The sequence below is a fragment of the Delphinus delphis genome, chromosome X, assembly GCF_949987515.2.
Source record: "Delphinus delphis chromosome X, mDelDel1.2, whole genome shotgun sequence".
NCBI classification, from domain to species: domain Eukaryota; kingdom Metazoa; phylum Chordata; class Mammalia; order Artiodactyla; family Delphinidae; genus Delphinus; species Delphinus delphis.
In genome coordinates this window covers 40,145,819-40,163,093 of record NC_082704.1, presented here as the reverse complement: position 1 = coordinate 40,163,093, position 17,275 = coordinate 40,145,819, and the positions used below count along the sequence as shown (strand labels likewise).

At 45.8% G+C, this 17,275-nt stretch overlaps 2 protein-coding genes across 2 annotated transcripts in view; one reads left to right on the top strand and one right to left on the bottom strand.

Annotated features, from left to right (window-relative positions):
* LOC132417944 (selenocysteine-specific elongation factor-like) overlaps positions 1-17,275 on the top strand; it is a 453,767-nt gene that overhangs the window by 338,257 nt on the left and 98,235 nt on the right. The gene's annotated exons all lie outside the window — the stretch shown is intronic.
* The window catches only part of LOC132418597 (nuclear RNA export factor 2-like), a 29,158-nt gene that overhangs the window by 4,986 nt on the left and 6,897 nt on the right, over positions 1-17,275 (bottom strand). The window contains 11 exon segments of the mRNA XM_060002532.1: positions 22-90; positions 493-529; positions 2,329-2,438; positions 2,626-2,733; positions 2,853-2,941; positions 3,089-3,158; positions 3,297-3,377; positions 3,494-3,598; positions 3,714-3,797; positions 4,408-4,561; positions 4,795-4,978. Coding sequence (XP_059858515.1) covers positions 22-90; positions 493-529; positions 2,329-2,438; positions 2,626-2,733; positions 2,853-2,941; positions 3,089-3,158; positions 3,297-3,377; positions 3,494-3,598; positions 3,714-3,797; positions 4,408-4,503 — 849 coding nt within the window. The 5' untranslated portion in view covers positions 4,504-4,561; positions 4,795-4,978.

Sequence of the window (17,275 nt, the reverse complement as noted above, 5' to 3'; positions counted from 1 at the left end):
TTGTTTGATCCTCTTCGTCACCTTGCAGGGCTTTATTACGTAGGGAGTGTCAACGTCAATGTTAATTGGTGAGGGTAACTCCTGCCCATCCTGGAGAAGGGATGAGGAAATCAGGAGTGGAGACCAGGGGAGTGTCCCTGGATTACCGGGGAAAAAGATGGGTCCAGGAGGGTGAGTGTCAGAGGTCAGGTGTGAGGGTGACTGTCAGAGGTCAGGTGTGAAAGGGCACTGGAAATTCCATGGGAGAGCTTACAGTGGATGTCTTCATCATGTGGTCTTGGAAGTCTCTAGTGTTATATGCAACTTGTGTGTGTCTGTATTTATGGGTATTTTTCCAACAACTATATCAATGTCATTTTCAGGAGTCCATGTCCCCCAAAATGGTTAAGGTTCTGATGCTAATATGTGATCTAGGCAAGACCCAAAGGGCTTGAGGGCAGGTGCAGAGGCCACCGACATTCGTAAGAGACAATGATTTACGTAGGCACTTACCAGGCGTAACAACTTCGGGAAACATTCTCTGATGGCCCTGTCCAAAACCAAAAATAGAGAAGAGGTGGTTGATAGTTCAAGGTTGCAATGCTTCCTTTGAGTTAAAACAGTAATACCATAAACAGAGATCAGTGTGTTCTGGCCAATCCAGCAGCACCCTTTGCCCACCTCTGCTCCTGATTTTAAGGGTTTTCGGTCCACTTGCCTGTTGAGCACTGAGCATCTGTCATCTTACTGTCTGAAAGGCACTGTCTCCTCACCTCTCTCAGTACCTTCACTTTAATATTCCTTCCCTGCCTCCCTTCCTCTCCTTCGCCTAGGTAGCTCCCACCCAGACTACTCGGACTCCCTTCTCCAGTGCCACAGGGACCAGCATTTCAAACCCGTGCTGCAGGGCTTCCTTCTCCTCCCTCCCTTCCTCCAGGGCCCCACTGAAGGCTGTGGGGAGAAGAGCGGATGGAGTGGGAGCCCGGGGCTCTGCTACCTCACTGGGGGTCCAGCACTCTGGCAAGACCCGGACACCCCCCAGGGATGGCCCAGGATGCTGGGCCAGCGAGGTGAGTGAGGTGGGGCTCAGGGAGGGAGATGGAGGGGATGAAGACAGAAAGGGAGTGAAGGTAGGAAGGGAGAGATGAGAGAGACATAGGGGCACAGAGACAGGGGGGAGAGAGACAACAAAGGGAAGGGAAAGAAGCTCTCCCGTGGTCGGGGTCCGGGAAGAAGAGAGAAAAAAGGGGAAACGGCACACTTGTTGCGGCTCTTCACCTGCCCCAGAATCGCCCAGACACACCAGGTAGGAATGGAAAATATGCACGTGTTGGGCTGGGGGCCCACTGGATGCTGGCTGAAACCTTGTCACCTGTGTGAGCTCAGCCAGACTTGGGCATGGGAAACCGAGCAGCCATGGGGGCAGATCTTCCTCAGAAGGAGGAAAGGGTCAGGTCCCAGCTCAGTATGGGGCTGAGGATCCGTGGCCCCCTCTGATGATCACCGTCTTCTCTCCCGATGACCCCTGCACCTCTCTGAGTTGGTTCTTTATCTGAGGAATCATACCTGTCTCAGGCTGCCCAGGGCTCTTGTGAAGGACCAGGCGGGATGATGTGACGTGTGCAGGGAGGGATGGGAAGTGCCCCTCAGAGGCCTGTCCTTCGGTCTCCTCTACCACCTCTGCCCTCTGCCTTCCACTCCTGCCTCAGGAAGCCCTCTGATCACTGGCGGGGGCCCACGTCTGGCCCCTTGACTCAGGGAGCCCTGCTTTTTCCCAAGGAGGGTCCAGCTCCTGGCACTGCGCCAGCAGAATGGATGTCATGACAGCAGTCACCCATGGCCTCAGCCCTCAGCATGGCACAGGAAAGCCCCCATGGCAACCTGGCGGAGGAGGGGCGATCCCTTTGGAGGAAGGGGAAGAGGGCCCCTCTCAGAACAGGGGAGGCAAACCCCATCTCAGCACGAAGAAGGAAGGCTTCTCTCAGCAAGAGGCCCTGGACTGGAGGACCCTTCTCAGTCCAGGGCGCCAGCATCTGGATCAAGGATGGTCGCTCCTGGTCCTGGTGAGGAGGAGAAGCCCTGCTTCCTGGGGCACACTCTTGGGAGGTCTTGCTGGAATATATCTGGGCGCAGAGAGCTGGAAACAGACCCCAGAGCGCCTGCAGAGGTGAGCAGGTCAGGGGAAGGAAACTCCTCACCGGTGATAGGCACAGAGAAAGCAGAAGGTGGGGCCTGTGATCCTCCCAGAAGACCAGGGCTGCCACCTTTGGCAAAGGGGCACTGTCACAGATAGTCTAGGCTCCCATGGGTGAAGGTCACCAAGAAGGGTGACAGGGTGTTCACACTGACCTTACATAGGTGGACTGGTCTGGGAAAGTGTCACACAATGGGTTCCCTTGCAGCCACAGCTCTTCAAGCTTCAGCCCTTGCATCTTGTTCAACTCCCACACAGACGTCAGCTGAGAAATATGGGGCAGAAGTGGGAAAAGGAATCCCAGGGAAAGAGGGACATCCGGATCCCTGCACCCCCAGACTCCTCCCTCCCACACAGGTACCTTCACCTGCCTCCTGTCATCACTCTGATGGCCACTAACATGCCCCACCCCCCACTCTCAACCCAACTTTGACCTGGCTCCCTCTTCTCACCTCATTTTTGGAGAGGTTCAGGATCTTGACCGTGGGGGCCATCTGTATAATGTCAGACAGGCCATCCAGCTGGTACAGTTTGTTGCTGCTCAAGTTCAAGGACAACAGCTTTGGGGCAAGAAGAGGTAGAGTGAAGGTTACTATCTAGGACCTTGGAGACAAATCTGCCCTCCATCCCATCTCTTCCACCCCCTACCCTAATACCAGCACTGGGCCTACAGCCTTACCTCAGGGAAATACTTTTCGATGACCTGCAGGGTGGCAGCCATGCAGCTTCTTCGATTCAGAAATATATCAATATCATAGCCCACCAAGTCTTCAGGAAGGAGAGGGGAGGGAATAGGATGGCTGAGTGGGGTGTGGGGCCAGCACCAGCCCCTCCCCACGTTACCATCCCTAAGTTCTCCCTCCAGGAAGACCCCTCTGCCCTCACCCGCCCGAGAATTACTGCTGTCAGCCGTACCTGGGTCAAGGCGGAGCCTCTGGAGGTCAAGAGCTTGCTGGGAGACATCAAATCGTTTGCTCAAGGTCAGCTGTGGAGAGAGAGATGGAGAGAGCCGCTCTGAGGCTGTGGTGGTTGCAGGGAAATCGGGGGCGAGGGGGACGGGGGTCTGGAGGAAGGAGAGGTGGGTCTGAGCGCTGGCACACTACTCGCCGTGAGTCTCCATTACCTTTAGCTGCTCCATTTCTCCTGGCTTCAACTTATCCCGCACAGAGTAGGGAACAGCGGAGGGGCTGACAAAGACAGGTATCTGCAGGAAGAAGAGGTGGGGTAAGCACCAGGAACTCTAGTTCCAAAGAAGACAACCAGCCCCTGGCCTGTACTCCTTCCTCAGGATGAGGTACACGTAACGCCCTCGACACACACCTTTCGGCTCTCCTCGTCACGAATCTTGTAGCTGACATCCATCAATGCAGAGGCAGTGCTAGCTTCCTGCACAAAGAACCGAGCCCCATTTTGCATAAAGTGCAACTACAGGGATTGAATGCAACAGCAATAGAATCAGAAGCCAACAGACCCTGCTGAACCAGGTCTCTCTCTCCCCCTTCCCTGTGCCCACGCGTCTGGCTTCGGCATCCTCTCTTACGTCCACTGGAGTGAAGGGGACACTGCAATGGCTCTGGATTGACTTCATTAGCCATGTCTTGTCATACTTTATCCCATAAGGAATCTAAGGATGAAAAGAAGGCATGGGAGAGAGGACAGACAACAGGGAATTTAGGCTGGAGGAGGAACCTTTTCCTGTTCTTTTCCGGCCTTCTACTGGGCTTGAAAGGGCTTGTAAAGAAGGGACCACTGGCATGATTTCTTACGGGTGTGCGTAATATGGATTTCCTAAGTACTCTTTCTCTCCAGTCAAACTCTCTTCCACATAATCAAGGTGTCAGAGATGATCTTCCTTTTATAAATTTCCAGGAGATCCTACCCAGCGCACACACTGCTTGCCCCTCAGACAAGGTCTCCAGAGGCTCGACCCTCTGTCTCCCACACTCAGCTTGCCAAGCTGAGACCTCCAATGTGGAGTCGCTCCATATCCTTGGCAGTAGTTTCCATCTTTGCTTTGAGACAGGCTCCTCCGTTCTCCTCACGGTCAGCCTGCTCCCTGTACATTGCTTCTCTGAACCTGCCCTTAGATGAACAAGACTGTTAACTCCTGGTAATAAAAAGGACAGATTACAAACTGTCCCCAGTGAAAGAAACCAGCATCTCTACATGAGACCAACACAGCTCCCCCTGCCTTTTCTCTCCTGCACATTCCGTACATTTTACAGGATACTCACTGTGACCCTGAACCAGCTCCCTGGGGTTCCATCTTGTGTGTTCTCCCCCATTTCCCTCTCCAGAGGTTTTCTGTTTCTCCACACAGTAGTATGCATGTGGCCTTCACTGTGCCATCTCACTCCTCTCTTGTTGCCTCGGATGGTACAAGGAGAGCTGCAGGGGGGACGTGGAGAGAAGGACGGTGAGTGGCCATAAGTGCTAAGAAAGTCTTCTGTACACCCTCGTCTCTTTGACACCAGCTCTACAATTAGGATTGCTCAACCATTATTTCACTTCTAGCATGCTTCAGTTTTGCAGTGAGAGAAGAAAAACAAGTCCACGGAGAGTGAGAGAGGTGCATAGTCCCAGGGGCTGCTGTGTACAAACTCTGCTGCCTGGCCACTTACTGTCTTACTTCGGGGTCCTCCTGGACATCCCTCTTCACCACGTTTCCATCATCCTCCTGGAGGTGTGAGGGCTGAGGCTCACTCCCATCGTGTTCATAATGAGGGCACCTCTCGTCAGAATTACCTGGGAAAGAACTCCAACCTTTCTTTCTTCCGTGAGGTGATCTGCCACCATCACTGTATTCTGAAAAGAGGAGCAAAAATACAAGTTTGCAGACACATCTGTGGTCCACTTACCACGTACCATGTCTTAGGCTAACAGCATGGTAGGGCAGGCCAAGTGCTAACCTGGCCTAAGGGACCAGTCCCACAAGCCTCAGAAAGGACACTCTTCTGCCTGTGCAGAGAGGACAGCCTTATCCGACAGATGGCACTATCAGGGGAAGAATCGAGGAGGAGCAGGATGAGGAAGAGGAGGACAAGGAGGACAAAGAGGGAGGAGGGAGGAGAGGACAACTGCGCTGAAACTTTTAAAACAGTGGTGCAGGACTGATAAAGAACCGAGGTGTATGCGTCCATGGGCTAGACTGGACACCAGTCATATAGATACCAGGAAGGCACCCGAATCTTGCCTTCTCTCAGGACTTTCCAGCAACCACACCAATACCTCTCTCATGCTTCCCAAATCCAATGAGCCACCAAACCGATTCCACTAACAACCAGCAAGCTAGCTGGACTTCCTTTGCCAGTGCACTTGGAGCTTTAATCTCAGGTGACACTGATGTAACGGCCTCCTGAACTGTCTCCCTCCCTCCAGCCTTGCCCTGAACAATACTCTGTTTGAAAGAGCCAGAGTGAGCTCTCTATTGGGCCAGCCTGAAATGCCTTTCAGCTCAGCAGGCAACTCTTCCTAACTTCAGCCCTTCTATAATAAGGGTGTGAATGATAACCTGGAATGATGTTTCAACCACCATTTCCAAGTGTCTAGGGATTCTTCTTTTTGCATTCTATAACTGGTTTCTAATTTGATTCCATGGTGGCCAGGGAACGCTCTGTGAGATTTCAATTCTTCATTTTTTCATTTATATTTATTTATTTTATATTTAATTTTTTTTTTTTTTTGCGGTATGCGGGCCTCTCACTATTGTGGCCTCTCCCGTTGTGGAGCACATGATCCGGATGTGCAGGCTCAGCAGCCATGGTTCATGGGCCCAGCCGGTCCACGGCATGTGGAATCTTCCCAGACTGGGGCATGAACCCGTGTCCCCTGCATCGGCAGGCGGATTCTCAACCACTGGGCCACCAGCGAAGCCCCTATTTTTATATTTTTTAATATATTTATTTCTTTATTTATGGCTGCATTGGGTCTTCATTGCTGCACACGGGCTTTCTCTACTTGCGGCTAGTGGGGGCTACTCTTTGTTGCGGTGCCTGGGCTTCTTGTTGCGGTGGCTTCTCTTGTTGCGGAACATGGGCTCTAGGCGCACGGGCTTCAGTAGTTGCGGCACGCAGCCTCAGTAGTTGTGGCTCGAGGGCTCTAGAGCACAGGCTCAGTAGTTCTGGCGCACGGGCTTATTTGCTCCGCAGCATGTGGGATCTTCCTGACGTTGGCTCAAAACTGTGTCCCCTGCATTGGCAGGCGGATTCTGAACCACTGCACCACCAGGGAAGTCCCTCAATTCATTTAGAATTTATTGAGGTTTTTCTGATTGTCGAGGAGATGGTCTAACTTGGTGAATGTTACAGAGACCCTCCGGGAAAATCCTGCACTCTGCTGTTGGTGGGCGGACTGTTCTCTTTATGTCATGTATATCTTGTTAGTTTACTGTGTTATTCAGGTCTCCTGTATCCTTGCTGATTTTCTCCCTAGTAATTCTGTCACTTGCTAAGAGGGAGGTGGGTGTGGAAGGCCCCCACTATAATTATAGATCTGGCTCTTTCTCCTTTCAGCTCCATCAGTTTTTGCTTCATGTACTTTGAGGCTCCATTGTTTGGTGCGTACACATTTAGGATCTTTATGTCTCCCTGGTGTACTGATCTTTCATCATTCTGTAAGGCCTCTCTTTGGCTCTTGTTCATTTTCTTTACTCTGACATCTACTGTACTGGATACTGAAGCCACAGTCACGCTTAGAAAGTGTCCTGGTTATATCTCACCTTGTCTTCACTCCTAGGAGTTGTGTTGCTGTTCACCCCTCCGCCCACAAATTCTCCCCTCCAACATATCTAATTCACCATGCGAAGAGATGTGGAAGCCTTTTGGCATGTGCAGAAATAAGATAGTGTCAATTCTCTCTCCTTCTGGGGGCTTTTCCAGTTATGAAGTTCTGGAGATGAAAAGAGGGAGGCTGGGATGCAGATAAGGAATTGGACTGACAGTTCCTGTCACATGGTACACACACAGTATACATTAATAAATGAATGAGAAGCAAGATAGAAACTACACATATGCCCTTTTAGTCTTTCTATACACATCTGATGTTTCAAAGTAAGTTAAGATCACACTTTACCTGGTTTTTTACAATAGACTTTGAGGAAACTTTTCACTTCTGTTTTTAAAATATATATTTTCCATTGAGGGGAAAAAGAAAAATGTGTAGTAAATGGAGAGCGATGCCACCTGGTGACCAGAGTCAGAACTGCAGGTGTAAAAGTCTGAACTGGGGCCTTGGCAAAGGATGGGGGATGGAAGGGACTGTGGTGTTGGTGGGGAGGGGAATGAATTTCATCCTAAAAGCAAGATTTCTAGACTTCACACTGGCAGCGATCCTTCTGTATTCATGCCCATGCTGGGATCTTCAAGCCCTGGGACTGGAAATCTGGCCCCTAAGTGAACTGAGTAGAAAGCTGCATGAGTTAGTGTATGAATAATTGGTGTAAAGAAATTTGAGGCAAAGGGATGTATACAAATACACACACATACAAAAAACTGTCAGATCAATTCTTTTGATCTGCTTCTGAAGCCATGAATATATGAATAGCGTATTGGTAATCAGTTTGCAATCTTTTGTATTTTCAACATTTTATTCAATGTTTCCATTCTGGAAACAGCATAGAAATGCAGTTATAAAATAAAAACATCTTCTATCTTCAACAATCCACACTCAGTGATTTATTACCAAAGAAATCTGTTTAGTGTCTAAGTCAATAAATGTATTTCTGCACTATTATTTTGTGACTTGGCTGCTGATATACCTGTTTAACAAAACTTTATCTCAGTACTTTGTTAGGGCACCAATGAATACTTCTCTTTGTTTAACACGTATGGAAAAATATAGACATGCGTTTTAAGAAACCAAAATTACATTGCCACACCCATCTGTCCCTACCTTTTGCCCACCATAATACAAAGAGAGTTTCTCTTCACTTATAGGTGCCTACTCTCCAGATTTTTCTCTGTATGTAATGCACTAACATATTTAATCACCCTCATACACCCATGTTCATATATATTCTTTTGCAGAAAAAGGGTCATCATATTTTACTTTGTACATCATGACAACCCTGTTCGCTTAATATGATTCATTTCCTATTAATTTATTTAGTTTGGTTTGTTTCCAAGTGGTTTTCCTGTGCATCCGCTCTTCATATCATTTACCTAACTCTACTGTTTAAGAATATTTTGTACATTGAAGAGATAAACCTACGTCTGAATACAATATCCCCCAGATTTTCCACACCTTTTGTGACTTTTGTAATGCAGAGGATATCTAATCCTTTTTAATGAGTTTTAGTGTTTTTATTTCACTTCACGTTGTTTTAGAGAGAACAACTGAATAATAATGCCTTCTGAGATGTCGAATGTCAGTTCATAGGATAAAATGTAACTCCAGGTTACTTTGTGTAACTCCAGATTATGAATCCTGGAGCAGCAATTGGTAAGGTTGTTTCTAGGTCACGTTACTTAACTTTTAAGTTCTGTTCCCTGAAATGAATTCAGCAAGGTAGCAGGGTAAAAGATTAATATACAGAAATCTGTTGCATTTCATTACACTAATAATGAAATATCAGAAAGGAAAGTAAACAAATAATCCCATTTAAAATCCCATCAAAAAATGAAATACCTAAGAATAAACTTAACCAAGAGGTGAAAGACCTATATGATGAAAACTATAGAACATTGATAAAAGAAATGGAAGGTGATTCAGAGACATGGAAAGGTGTCCCATGCTCTTAGACTGGAAGACTTAATATTGTTAAAATGGCCATACTACCCAAAGCAATCGACAAACTTAATGTAATCCCTATCAAAATACCTGTTACATTTTTCATAAAACTAGAACTAATAATCCAAAAATCTATATGGAACCACAAAAGACCCAGAATTGCCAAAGCAATCCTGAGGAAAAGAACAGAGCTGGAGGCATAACCCTCCCAGACTTCAGGTCATACTACAAAACTACAGTAATCAAAACAGCATGGTACTGGTACAAAAACAGACATATAGATCAATGGATAGAACAGATAGCCTAGGAATAAACCCACCCACCTACGGTCAAGTAATCTTCAATAAAGGAGGCAAGAATATACAATGGAGAAAAGACTGTCTCTCCAACAAGTGATGCTGGGAAAGCTGGACAGCTCCATGTAAATCAATGAAATCAGAACACTCCCTCACACCATATACAAAAATAAACTTGAAATGATTTAAAGACCTAAATATAAGACGTGACACCATAAAACTCCTAGAAGAGAACATAGGTGAAACACTCTCTGACATAAATCGTAGCAATATTTTCTTAGATCAGGGCCCCAAGGCAAAATAAATTAAAGCAAAAATAAACAAATGGGACCTAATTAAACTTAAAATCATTTGCACAGTCAAGGAAGCAATCAACAAATGAAAAGACAACTTATGGAATGGGAGAAAAATGTTTGCAAGTGATGTGACTGACAAGGGGTTAATATCCAAAAATATACAACTCCATATCAAAATATAAACAACTCAATCAAAAAATGGGCAGAAGATCTAAATAGATATTTTTCCAAAGGAGACATAAAGATGGCCAACAGGCACATGAAAAGATGCTCAACATCACTAATTACTAGAGAAATGCAAATCAAAACCTCACATGAGTCAGAATGGTTATCATCGAAAAGTCTGCAAATAATAAATGCTGGAGAGGGTGCGGAGAAAAGGGAACCTCCTACACTGTTGGTTCGAATGTAAATTGGTGCAGCCACGTGGAGAGCAGTATGGAGGTTTCTTAAATAGCTAAACACAGAGCTGCCATAGGATCCAGCAATCCCACTCCTGGGTATATATCCAGAAAGAAATGAAAACTCATACACACACACACACACACTGGACTATTACTCAGCCATTTGCAGCAACATAGTTGGACTTAGAGAATATTATACTTACTGAAGTAAGTCAGACAGAGAAAGACAAATATTATATGATATCACTTATATGTGGAATCTAAAAAATAATACAAATGAATCTATATACAAAACAGAAACAGTCTCACAGACATAGAAAACAAACTTATGGTTACCAAAGGGGAGAAGGAGGTGGGAGGGACAAATTAGGAGTATGAGACTGACAGATACAAGCTACTATACATAAAATAGATAAGTAACAAGGATTTATGGTAAAGTACGGGGAACTGTATTCAATAACTTTTAATAACATATAATGGGAAATAATCTGATATCCGAATCACTTTGCTGTGCACCTGAAACTAACACAATATTGTAAATCAACTGTACTTCAATTTTAAAAAATACACACAAAAAATTCTGATTCTGATCATTTATAAGTACCTATTGGTCTTGAAAAGAGTTTAGGATTAAATGAGATAAAATGTAAAACCCCTTTCATATAGTAGTTGTGTACATGTTAATATCCTACCATTCAGGTTCTCTTTCCAAAGGGCAACAGCTTGTGCTGCCTTCTGGGTCCAGTTCAGCACCTCAAGAATCAGCTAGTCATTGTGGCCCCCACACCCAGTCCTCTTGGCCCCCAGAGTAGGATTTCATCCCTACCATCATCTTCATGTCCAATGGGGAGCATGACACAGCCCAGATTCCACATCAGGCGAGGTTTCCACTATCAGTCTTTTAAGCCCTGGAATTCTATCATCTAAAACAGGAGGCTGCTGCTTGATCTGTGTAGAGGGCAAAGTGTAGACATGTGACCCTGGAAAATTTACACATTCCGTGAGTCTGAGGTTGGCCCTCTGTAAAATGGGACTAAGGGCGCCTACTTCTAGACTTGTAAGAAGAAAAGGAGAAAACCTCAAAGAATGTCTGGCAGGCAATAGGACTTTGAGATATATTACTCCTGGCCCACCTTGCCTCCTCTGTCCTATAAAATAGATTTGAAACAGCATCTGGAAATGTAGCAGCAAGAAGTGAACTTTGGTGCCATCTCATCATTTCCTTTTTCCTCATGCTTTCTTGTCTCCTTTTTTTCATTCTAGTTTGACCAGAGGCAATTTCTTATTGAGCCCCAGGAAGAAGGATTAGCACAGAAGAGCAAAGAACAGGAACAGGTCAGCTAGACAGAAGTCATCAAACGTATGTCCAGTTCCAGAGCCATCAACTGACCACAGGACCTGGGTTGAGTCTCTTCCCCTGTGTCGGCCTGAGTCCTAACATAGAAGTACACTCAATATAGAAACAGGGGTTAGGGGTGGGGCCTTTTCGGTCAGAAGACCAGGATTTGATACTGGGAAACATTACTGGCTGGTTGACTTATCTTGAGCAAGTAATTCATCTAATATGTGTGCTATAATTGTTGCTATCTTTTATTACTATTGTGGGTTTATTCTTTCAGTTTTATGAGTATTATTATTTTTCTTACCACCCAGACAAGTGTGAATGGTAGGAGTGGTGATTAGCACAAAGTTAGGGACGAACCCTACTGAGGCTGGAGAATATAGGAAGTGAAGACAGAGAATGGAGGTGAAGTAAGGAGACAAGCCCTGGACTCTCTCTGGATGCCAGGCCCTGTGCCCACCCTTTCATGACCCAGGGAAGGTTTTAACCCGACAGCACTCCTGGCTCTCAGCTGCAGACAGTGGTGACCTGGGGGCTGCCAGGGAGGTGCCCAGATGAAGGACTATACCCTTATTAGCTCCCTCCCCACTGAAGACCACCAGAGCTGCCTCTCCATTGCCATCTCCCTGCTCTTGGCTTCTGGGTACCAGAAAAGGTACCCCGTGGAAACTTCCAGAACTGACCCTTGAAGGGCTTTCTCCTCATACAAAAGATACTCTACCTTCCTCAGTCCTCAAAGGTTGTCCTGCACAACTTACATTCCCACCAACAGGGAAAGAGGGTTATGACCCAGCAAACCCACTACTGGGCATATACCCTGAGAAAACCATAATTCAAAAAGAGGTAGCACAATGTTCACTGCAACACTATTTACAATAGCCAGGACATGGAAGCAACCAACGTGGCCACTGAAAAATGAATGGATAAAGAAGATGTGACACATATATACAATGGAATATTTACTCAGCCATAAAAAGAAATGAAATTGAGTTATTTGTAGTGAGGTGGATGGACCTAGAGTCTCTTGTACAGAGTGAAGTAAGTCAGAAAGAGAAAAACAAATACCGTATGCTAACACATGTACATGGAATCTAAAAACCAAAAACGTTCTGAAGAACCTAGGGGCAGGACAGGAATAAACACGCAGACGTATAGAATGCACTTGAGGACAAGGGGAAGGGAAGGGTAAGCTGGGACGAAGTGCGAGAGTGGCATGGACTTATATACACTACCAAATGTAAAACAGACAGCTAGTGGGAAGCAGCCGCATAGCACAGGGAGATCAGCTCGGTGCTTGGTGACCACCTAGAGGGGTGGGTTAGGGAGGGTGGGTGGGAGACTCAAGAGGGAGGCATTATGGGGATGTATATACACATATACCGGATTCACTTTGTTATACAGCAGAAACTAACACAACGATGTAAAGCAATTATACTCCAATAAAGATGTTAAAAAAAAAAAGCAGTCAAGAAACAATAGTGCAGAGTCCTAGCACTGCTCTGTGATGTTGGTGCCTCCGAGTGACCTTCTAAGGGCACAAGCTTGGGCTTTACCTACACCCACCCCACTCTAATGTGTTAATTTTATGTGCTTCCCCCCCCCCCCGATAGCACATGAAATTTAACACATAAAAAATTAACACATAAGGATGAAATAAGTCCTCCCCAAAACCACAGTCCTGGGCATGGTGTAGAAAGTAGTGTTAAGAGCCTAAGCAGTGGGTACAGGTAAGCGCTGTTGACTTCCGTTTCAGGCAGGTCTAAAGGAAATTAAACCAAATCTAATGAGTTGTAGTTTTTATTTTCAGAGGAAAAGGGTAGAGTGATTACTGTGGGCCACACACTTGAGAAGGGTAACTCATTTAAGAGAGGTAACTCTATAGATTACGTACTGTTACAGAACTTTACAGATGCGAACACTTAAGTCCAGAGGTATTAAATCAATCACCTGACTAAGAGGTCACGGATATTGCAGATGGCAACACCAGGAGTGGCCCACAGGTCGTCTGGCTTCAGACTCTGTTCTGCTCACCCACCAGGTTCCTCACCAGAAGGTAACATTGGGTTCAGCCTTACTAACTCACAAAATCTGGCAAATCAGCCCCACTTACTGAAAAGTTGAGATCTTGAGAGAGCTCTTTGGGATGCCATGCTAATTAGACCCAAATTTGAGTCTATTTCATGGCCTCTATTTAAGGTTTGTGTATAGATATAAACGTATCTCTAATATGTGAAATCGGTGTATATGAGTGGTTTATGAATTGCTTGATGATAGCTGAAAACATTTCCTTCTTTTAAATAAACACTGAAAAGAAGGTAAAATAAAGTTTAGTCACCATACTCCCCGTGCCTGAATTACAACAATTACAAATGAGTGGAATCTGAATTCATTAGATTTTACAGTGCATATTCCGTCTGTGTCTCCACAGAAAGAACAGAGAAAGGAGGACAATATATATCGTAGGGTTTTTTTTTATTGCAAATCTAGAAACACCTATTTTGCTGATTTGTGTGGGAAACTGCAGGATCATCAGTATGTCCAAAATAAGTGTGATCTGATCTTTCTGGTTTGCTGGCCTCGGTAAACGATGCTTTACATTGTTCAGATTATTTTGCTAGGTTCCTGCAATGTGGCATGGCTGCATAAATAAGCTGAAGAAAATGCAACAGATCAAATTTTCCACTGTGGTTACAGTTGAGGTATTAAGAAAAGACAAGAGACTCTGTGGTTCTAGGCCTACTGAAAAATGTCCTAGTTTGGTGTAAAGAATTGTAAGAGAAGACAGTTATTCGTGCAGGTCACTGTGTCTCATGTAACTGTGGAGAATTATTTGTGGGACACATAAATTCAGGAGACAAAAAAGGAGGCATATCTTTATTTAAAATAGAGCCTATCATGAAACTTTACGCTGGATTTAGGAAACATCTCCATGTAGTCATAGGATGGAATCTGATACCAAGACCTGATATAGTTGTTATAATTAGATACAGATGAGCAGATCAACAGTGCAAGATGCAGAACAATTTTATCGAGCCTATCTATGCTCACCTGATGGTGATTGGGGTCAACTTTTTTGACCAAAAGTCCAATTCTGGCCTCTTCATTATCCCTCTTAAGTCAGATTTTGCTCCTGTCAGACCTGATAACTCAAATCAATCATTCTTTCTCTGAGATGACGATCCGGAGTTCCTCAGGACCTTTTGAAAACATTTAGCTACATCAGTGGGGCCCTGTCACCACGCTCTACTATATATCACGGGGGCGGGGAAGAAACTCTATGGTTAAAGATCTGTGTATCTGGGGTCCAGTTTAGGCATTACATTTATCAGGCACTGTGTTTAGGCAGCATGATAAACCATTTCTCTTGCATGTGATTTGGCAGGATTTCACGGGAACAAATTTTCCTTCTTTTATCTTTTTTGTTTTGAGGTGGCCACTTTGGGAGTTGGTGCCAGTGATTTTAGGAGGAGGAGTGGCTTTATCTAACACAGAGAATTGGGAAAGGGGAGCAACAGAACAGTTGTGATGCTGTTTACCTAAAGGTAAATACTCAAATTCTTCTTGTTCTAACACACATATGTACAACTAAACTAGATGTCGTATGTGACTTTACTTTCAGAAAGCAAAGTTGACTTACCTAGCAACAGTACACAGGAGATAGCGTCAGATGGGGCTGTATCATTATGGAAACTGCATTCAGAACCTCTTTTTCTTTGTTTCTTTGTGAAATTCGTTAAGATATATGGAAGTAAGTTTATTGTCAGTGTTTTTTTTTGTTTTTTTAACATCTTTATTAGAGCACAATTGTTTTAAAATGGTGTGCCACCCTCCGCCCTAAAACAAAGTGAACCAGCCACACATACACACACGTTCCCATATCTCCTCCCTCTTGTGTCTCCCTCCCTGCCACTCTCCCTATCCCACCCCTCCAGGAGGTCACAAAGCATGGAGCTGATATCCCTGTTCTGTGTGGCTGCTTCCCACTAGCTATTTTACATTTGGTAGTGTATATATGTCCATGCCACTCTCTCACTTTGTCACAGCTTACCCTTACCCCTCCCCATATCTTCAAGGCCATTCTCTAGTAGGTCTGTGTTTTTATTCCCGTCTTACCCCTACGTCCTTCATGACCTTTTTTCCCCTTAGATTCCATATATATGTGTTAGCATACGTGACCCTGGGTACATGGCAAATCTCTGGTGCCTAACCTCCTCATCTGTCAAATCAAAGTCCTGGGTTAGATCACCGGTAGCAAACTAGTTGCCCACAGACTGCTCCTCTTTTGGCCTGCAGAGTCTCATGTGTGTTTTCTTTCTTTTTTGGCTGTGTTGGGTCTTCATTGCTGTGCACGGGCTTTCTCTAGTTGCAGCGAGCGGGGGCTACTTTTCATTGTGGTGCACAGGCTTCTCACTGCGGTGACTTCTCTTGCTGCGGAGCACAGGCTCTAGAGCGCAGGCTCAGCAGTTGTGGCGCACGGGCTTAATTACTCCGTGGCATGTGGGATCTTCCCAGACCAGGGATTGAACCCATGTCCCTGGCATTGGCAGGTGGATTCTTAACCACTGCACCACCAGGGAAGTCCTCATGTGTGTTTTTAAACTCAGTTGTTGCCCATTTTCTAATGTTGGGAAATTTCACATAAAAATACAATTATTTAGCTTCTTCTGAGAAGCAAGAAGGTCTGGCCACAAGGGGCCCCTGTGACCACATGGCAGCACTGGGAGTGGACATGCGGGCAGTTGCCTCCCCAGCAAGAGCTCGTGCGGGCTCCCGGGTGCTTCACTCAGCCCCACTGCCCGTCTGAGTAGGCATCTGAGTCTGTGCCCTCAAGGCTGATACCTCTAAAGCTGTATTCTCTTGTATCCTGAGAGCGAAGGGAAAATCTCTGGAGCATAACGGGGCATGTAGCAGCACACTGACACCAGGACTCCCAGCAGGAGCCTCAGGCCAGCCACGCTCACCTTCTATCCAAAGCCCACCACCTTTCCAGTCACTCCTCTTTCTCTTCCCCGTCGCTACAGGCCCCAACACCCCTCCCTCAGTTGTGAACTCCAAAGACAATGCTGCATCTGATTCAATGCAGACCCCCACCACTACCAAATACAGAAGAGATGATCGACATATTCCATTAAAATATGATAAATGCTTGGTTAAGAAATGCTTCAGGTGTGTTTAGTTTCCTCCATTTAAAGGCTCCCAGAAGGCTGGCATATGATATGGCTACTGTGCAGACTATACCTACACCTACTATATAGGGCTGGGTGACTTGCACGAGGGATCCCACTGAACCCTCCCAAGCAGCCTATGAACTTGATAATCTAGTTCACCTTTTGTGAATTTAGAAACTGAAACTCAGAAATTTCCAGCTCACCCAAAGTCAAACAGTTAGCAAGCAGAAGGGTCAGGATGCAAACCCCAATCTCCAAGACCTATTTCTGTGTGCCCACCCCCCATGCAAGTGGCACAAAAAAGAGGCTGTTGCCAAAAGATTAAAAAACCTACTTTGTTTTCAACTTCATCCGAACACCTTTTTCTAAAACCCAAACACAAAGCCCCATTATTAAGCGTGTGTAGGGCTTCCCTGGTGGTGCAGTGGTTGAGAGTCCGCGCCCTGGTCCGGGAAGACCCCACATGCCACGAAGCGGCTGGGCCCGTGAGCCATGGCCGCTGAGCCTGCGCGTCTGGAGCCTGTGCTCCGCAACGGGAGAGGCCACAACAGTGACAGGCCCGCGTACCGCAAAAAAAAAAAAAAAAAATAGAGTGTGCAGGCCTCAGGAGGGGAATGGCCATACTCTGAACAAGCACCACACTCCTGCCGGCCACTCAGTTAAGTTGTCTGAACCTTGAGGTCCATGGATACAATGTTACAAAAGCACCAGAGACCCATGCTTCCAGCAAAGCGGCCACTAGAGCCATGGTCACTCCCTCCTGTTACAAAATATCTAGAATAAGTAAGTAGTCATGATAGACCCAAAGTAGTAAACTATCATTGCAAGGTATTTTACTACTCTGAAAAGCTGGGCAGGTGTTTGACAGAT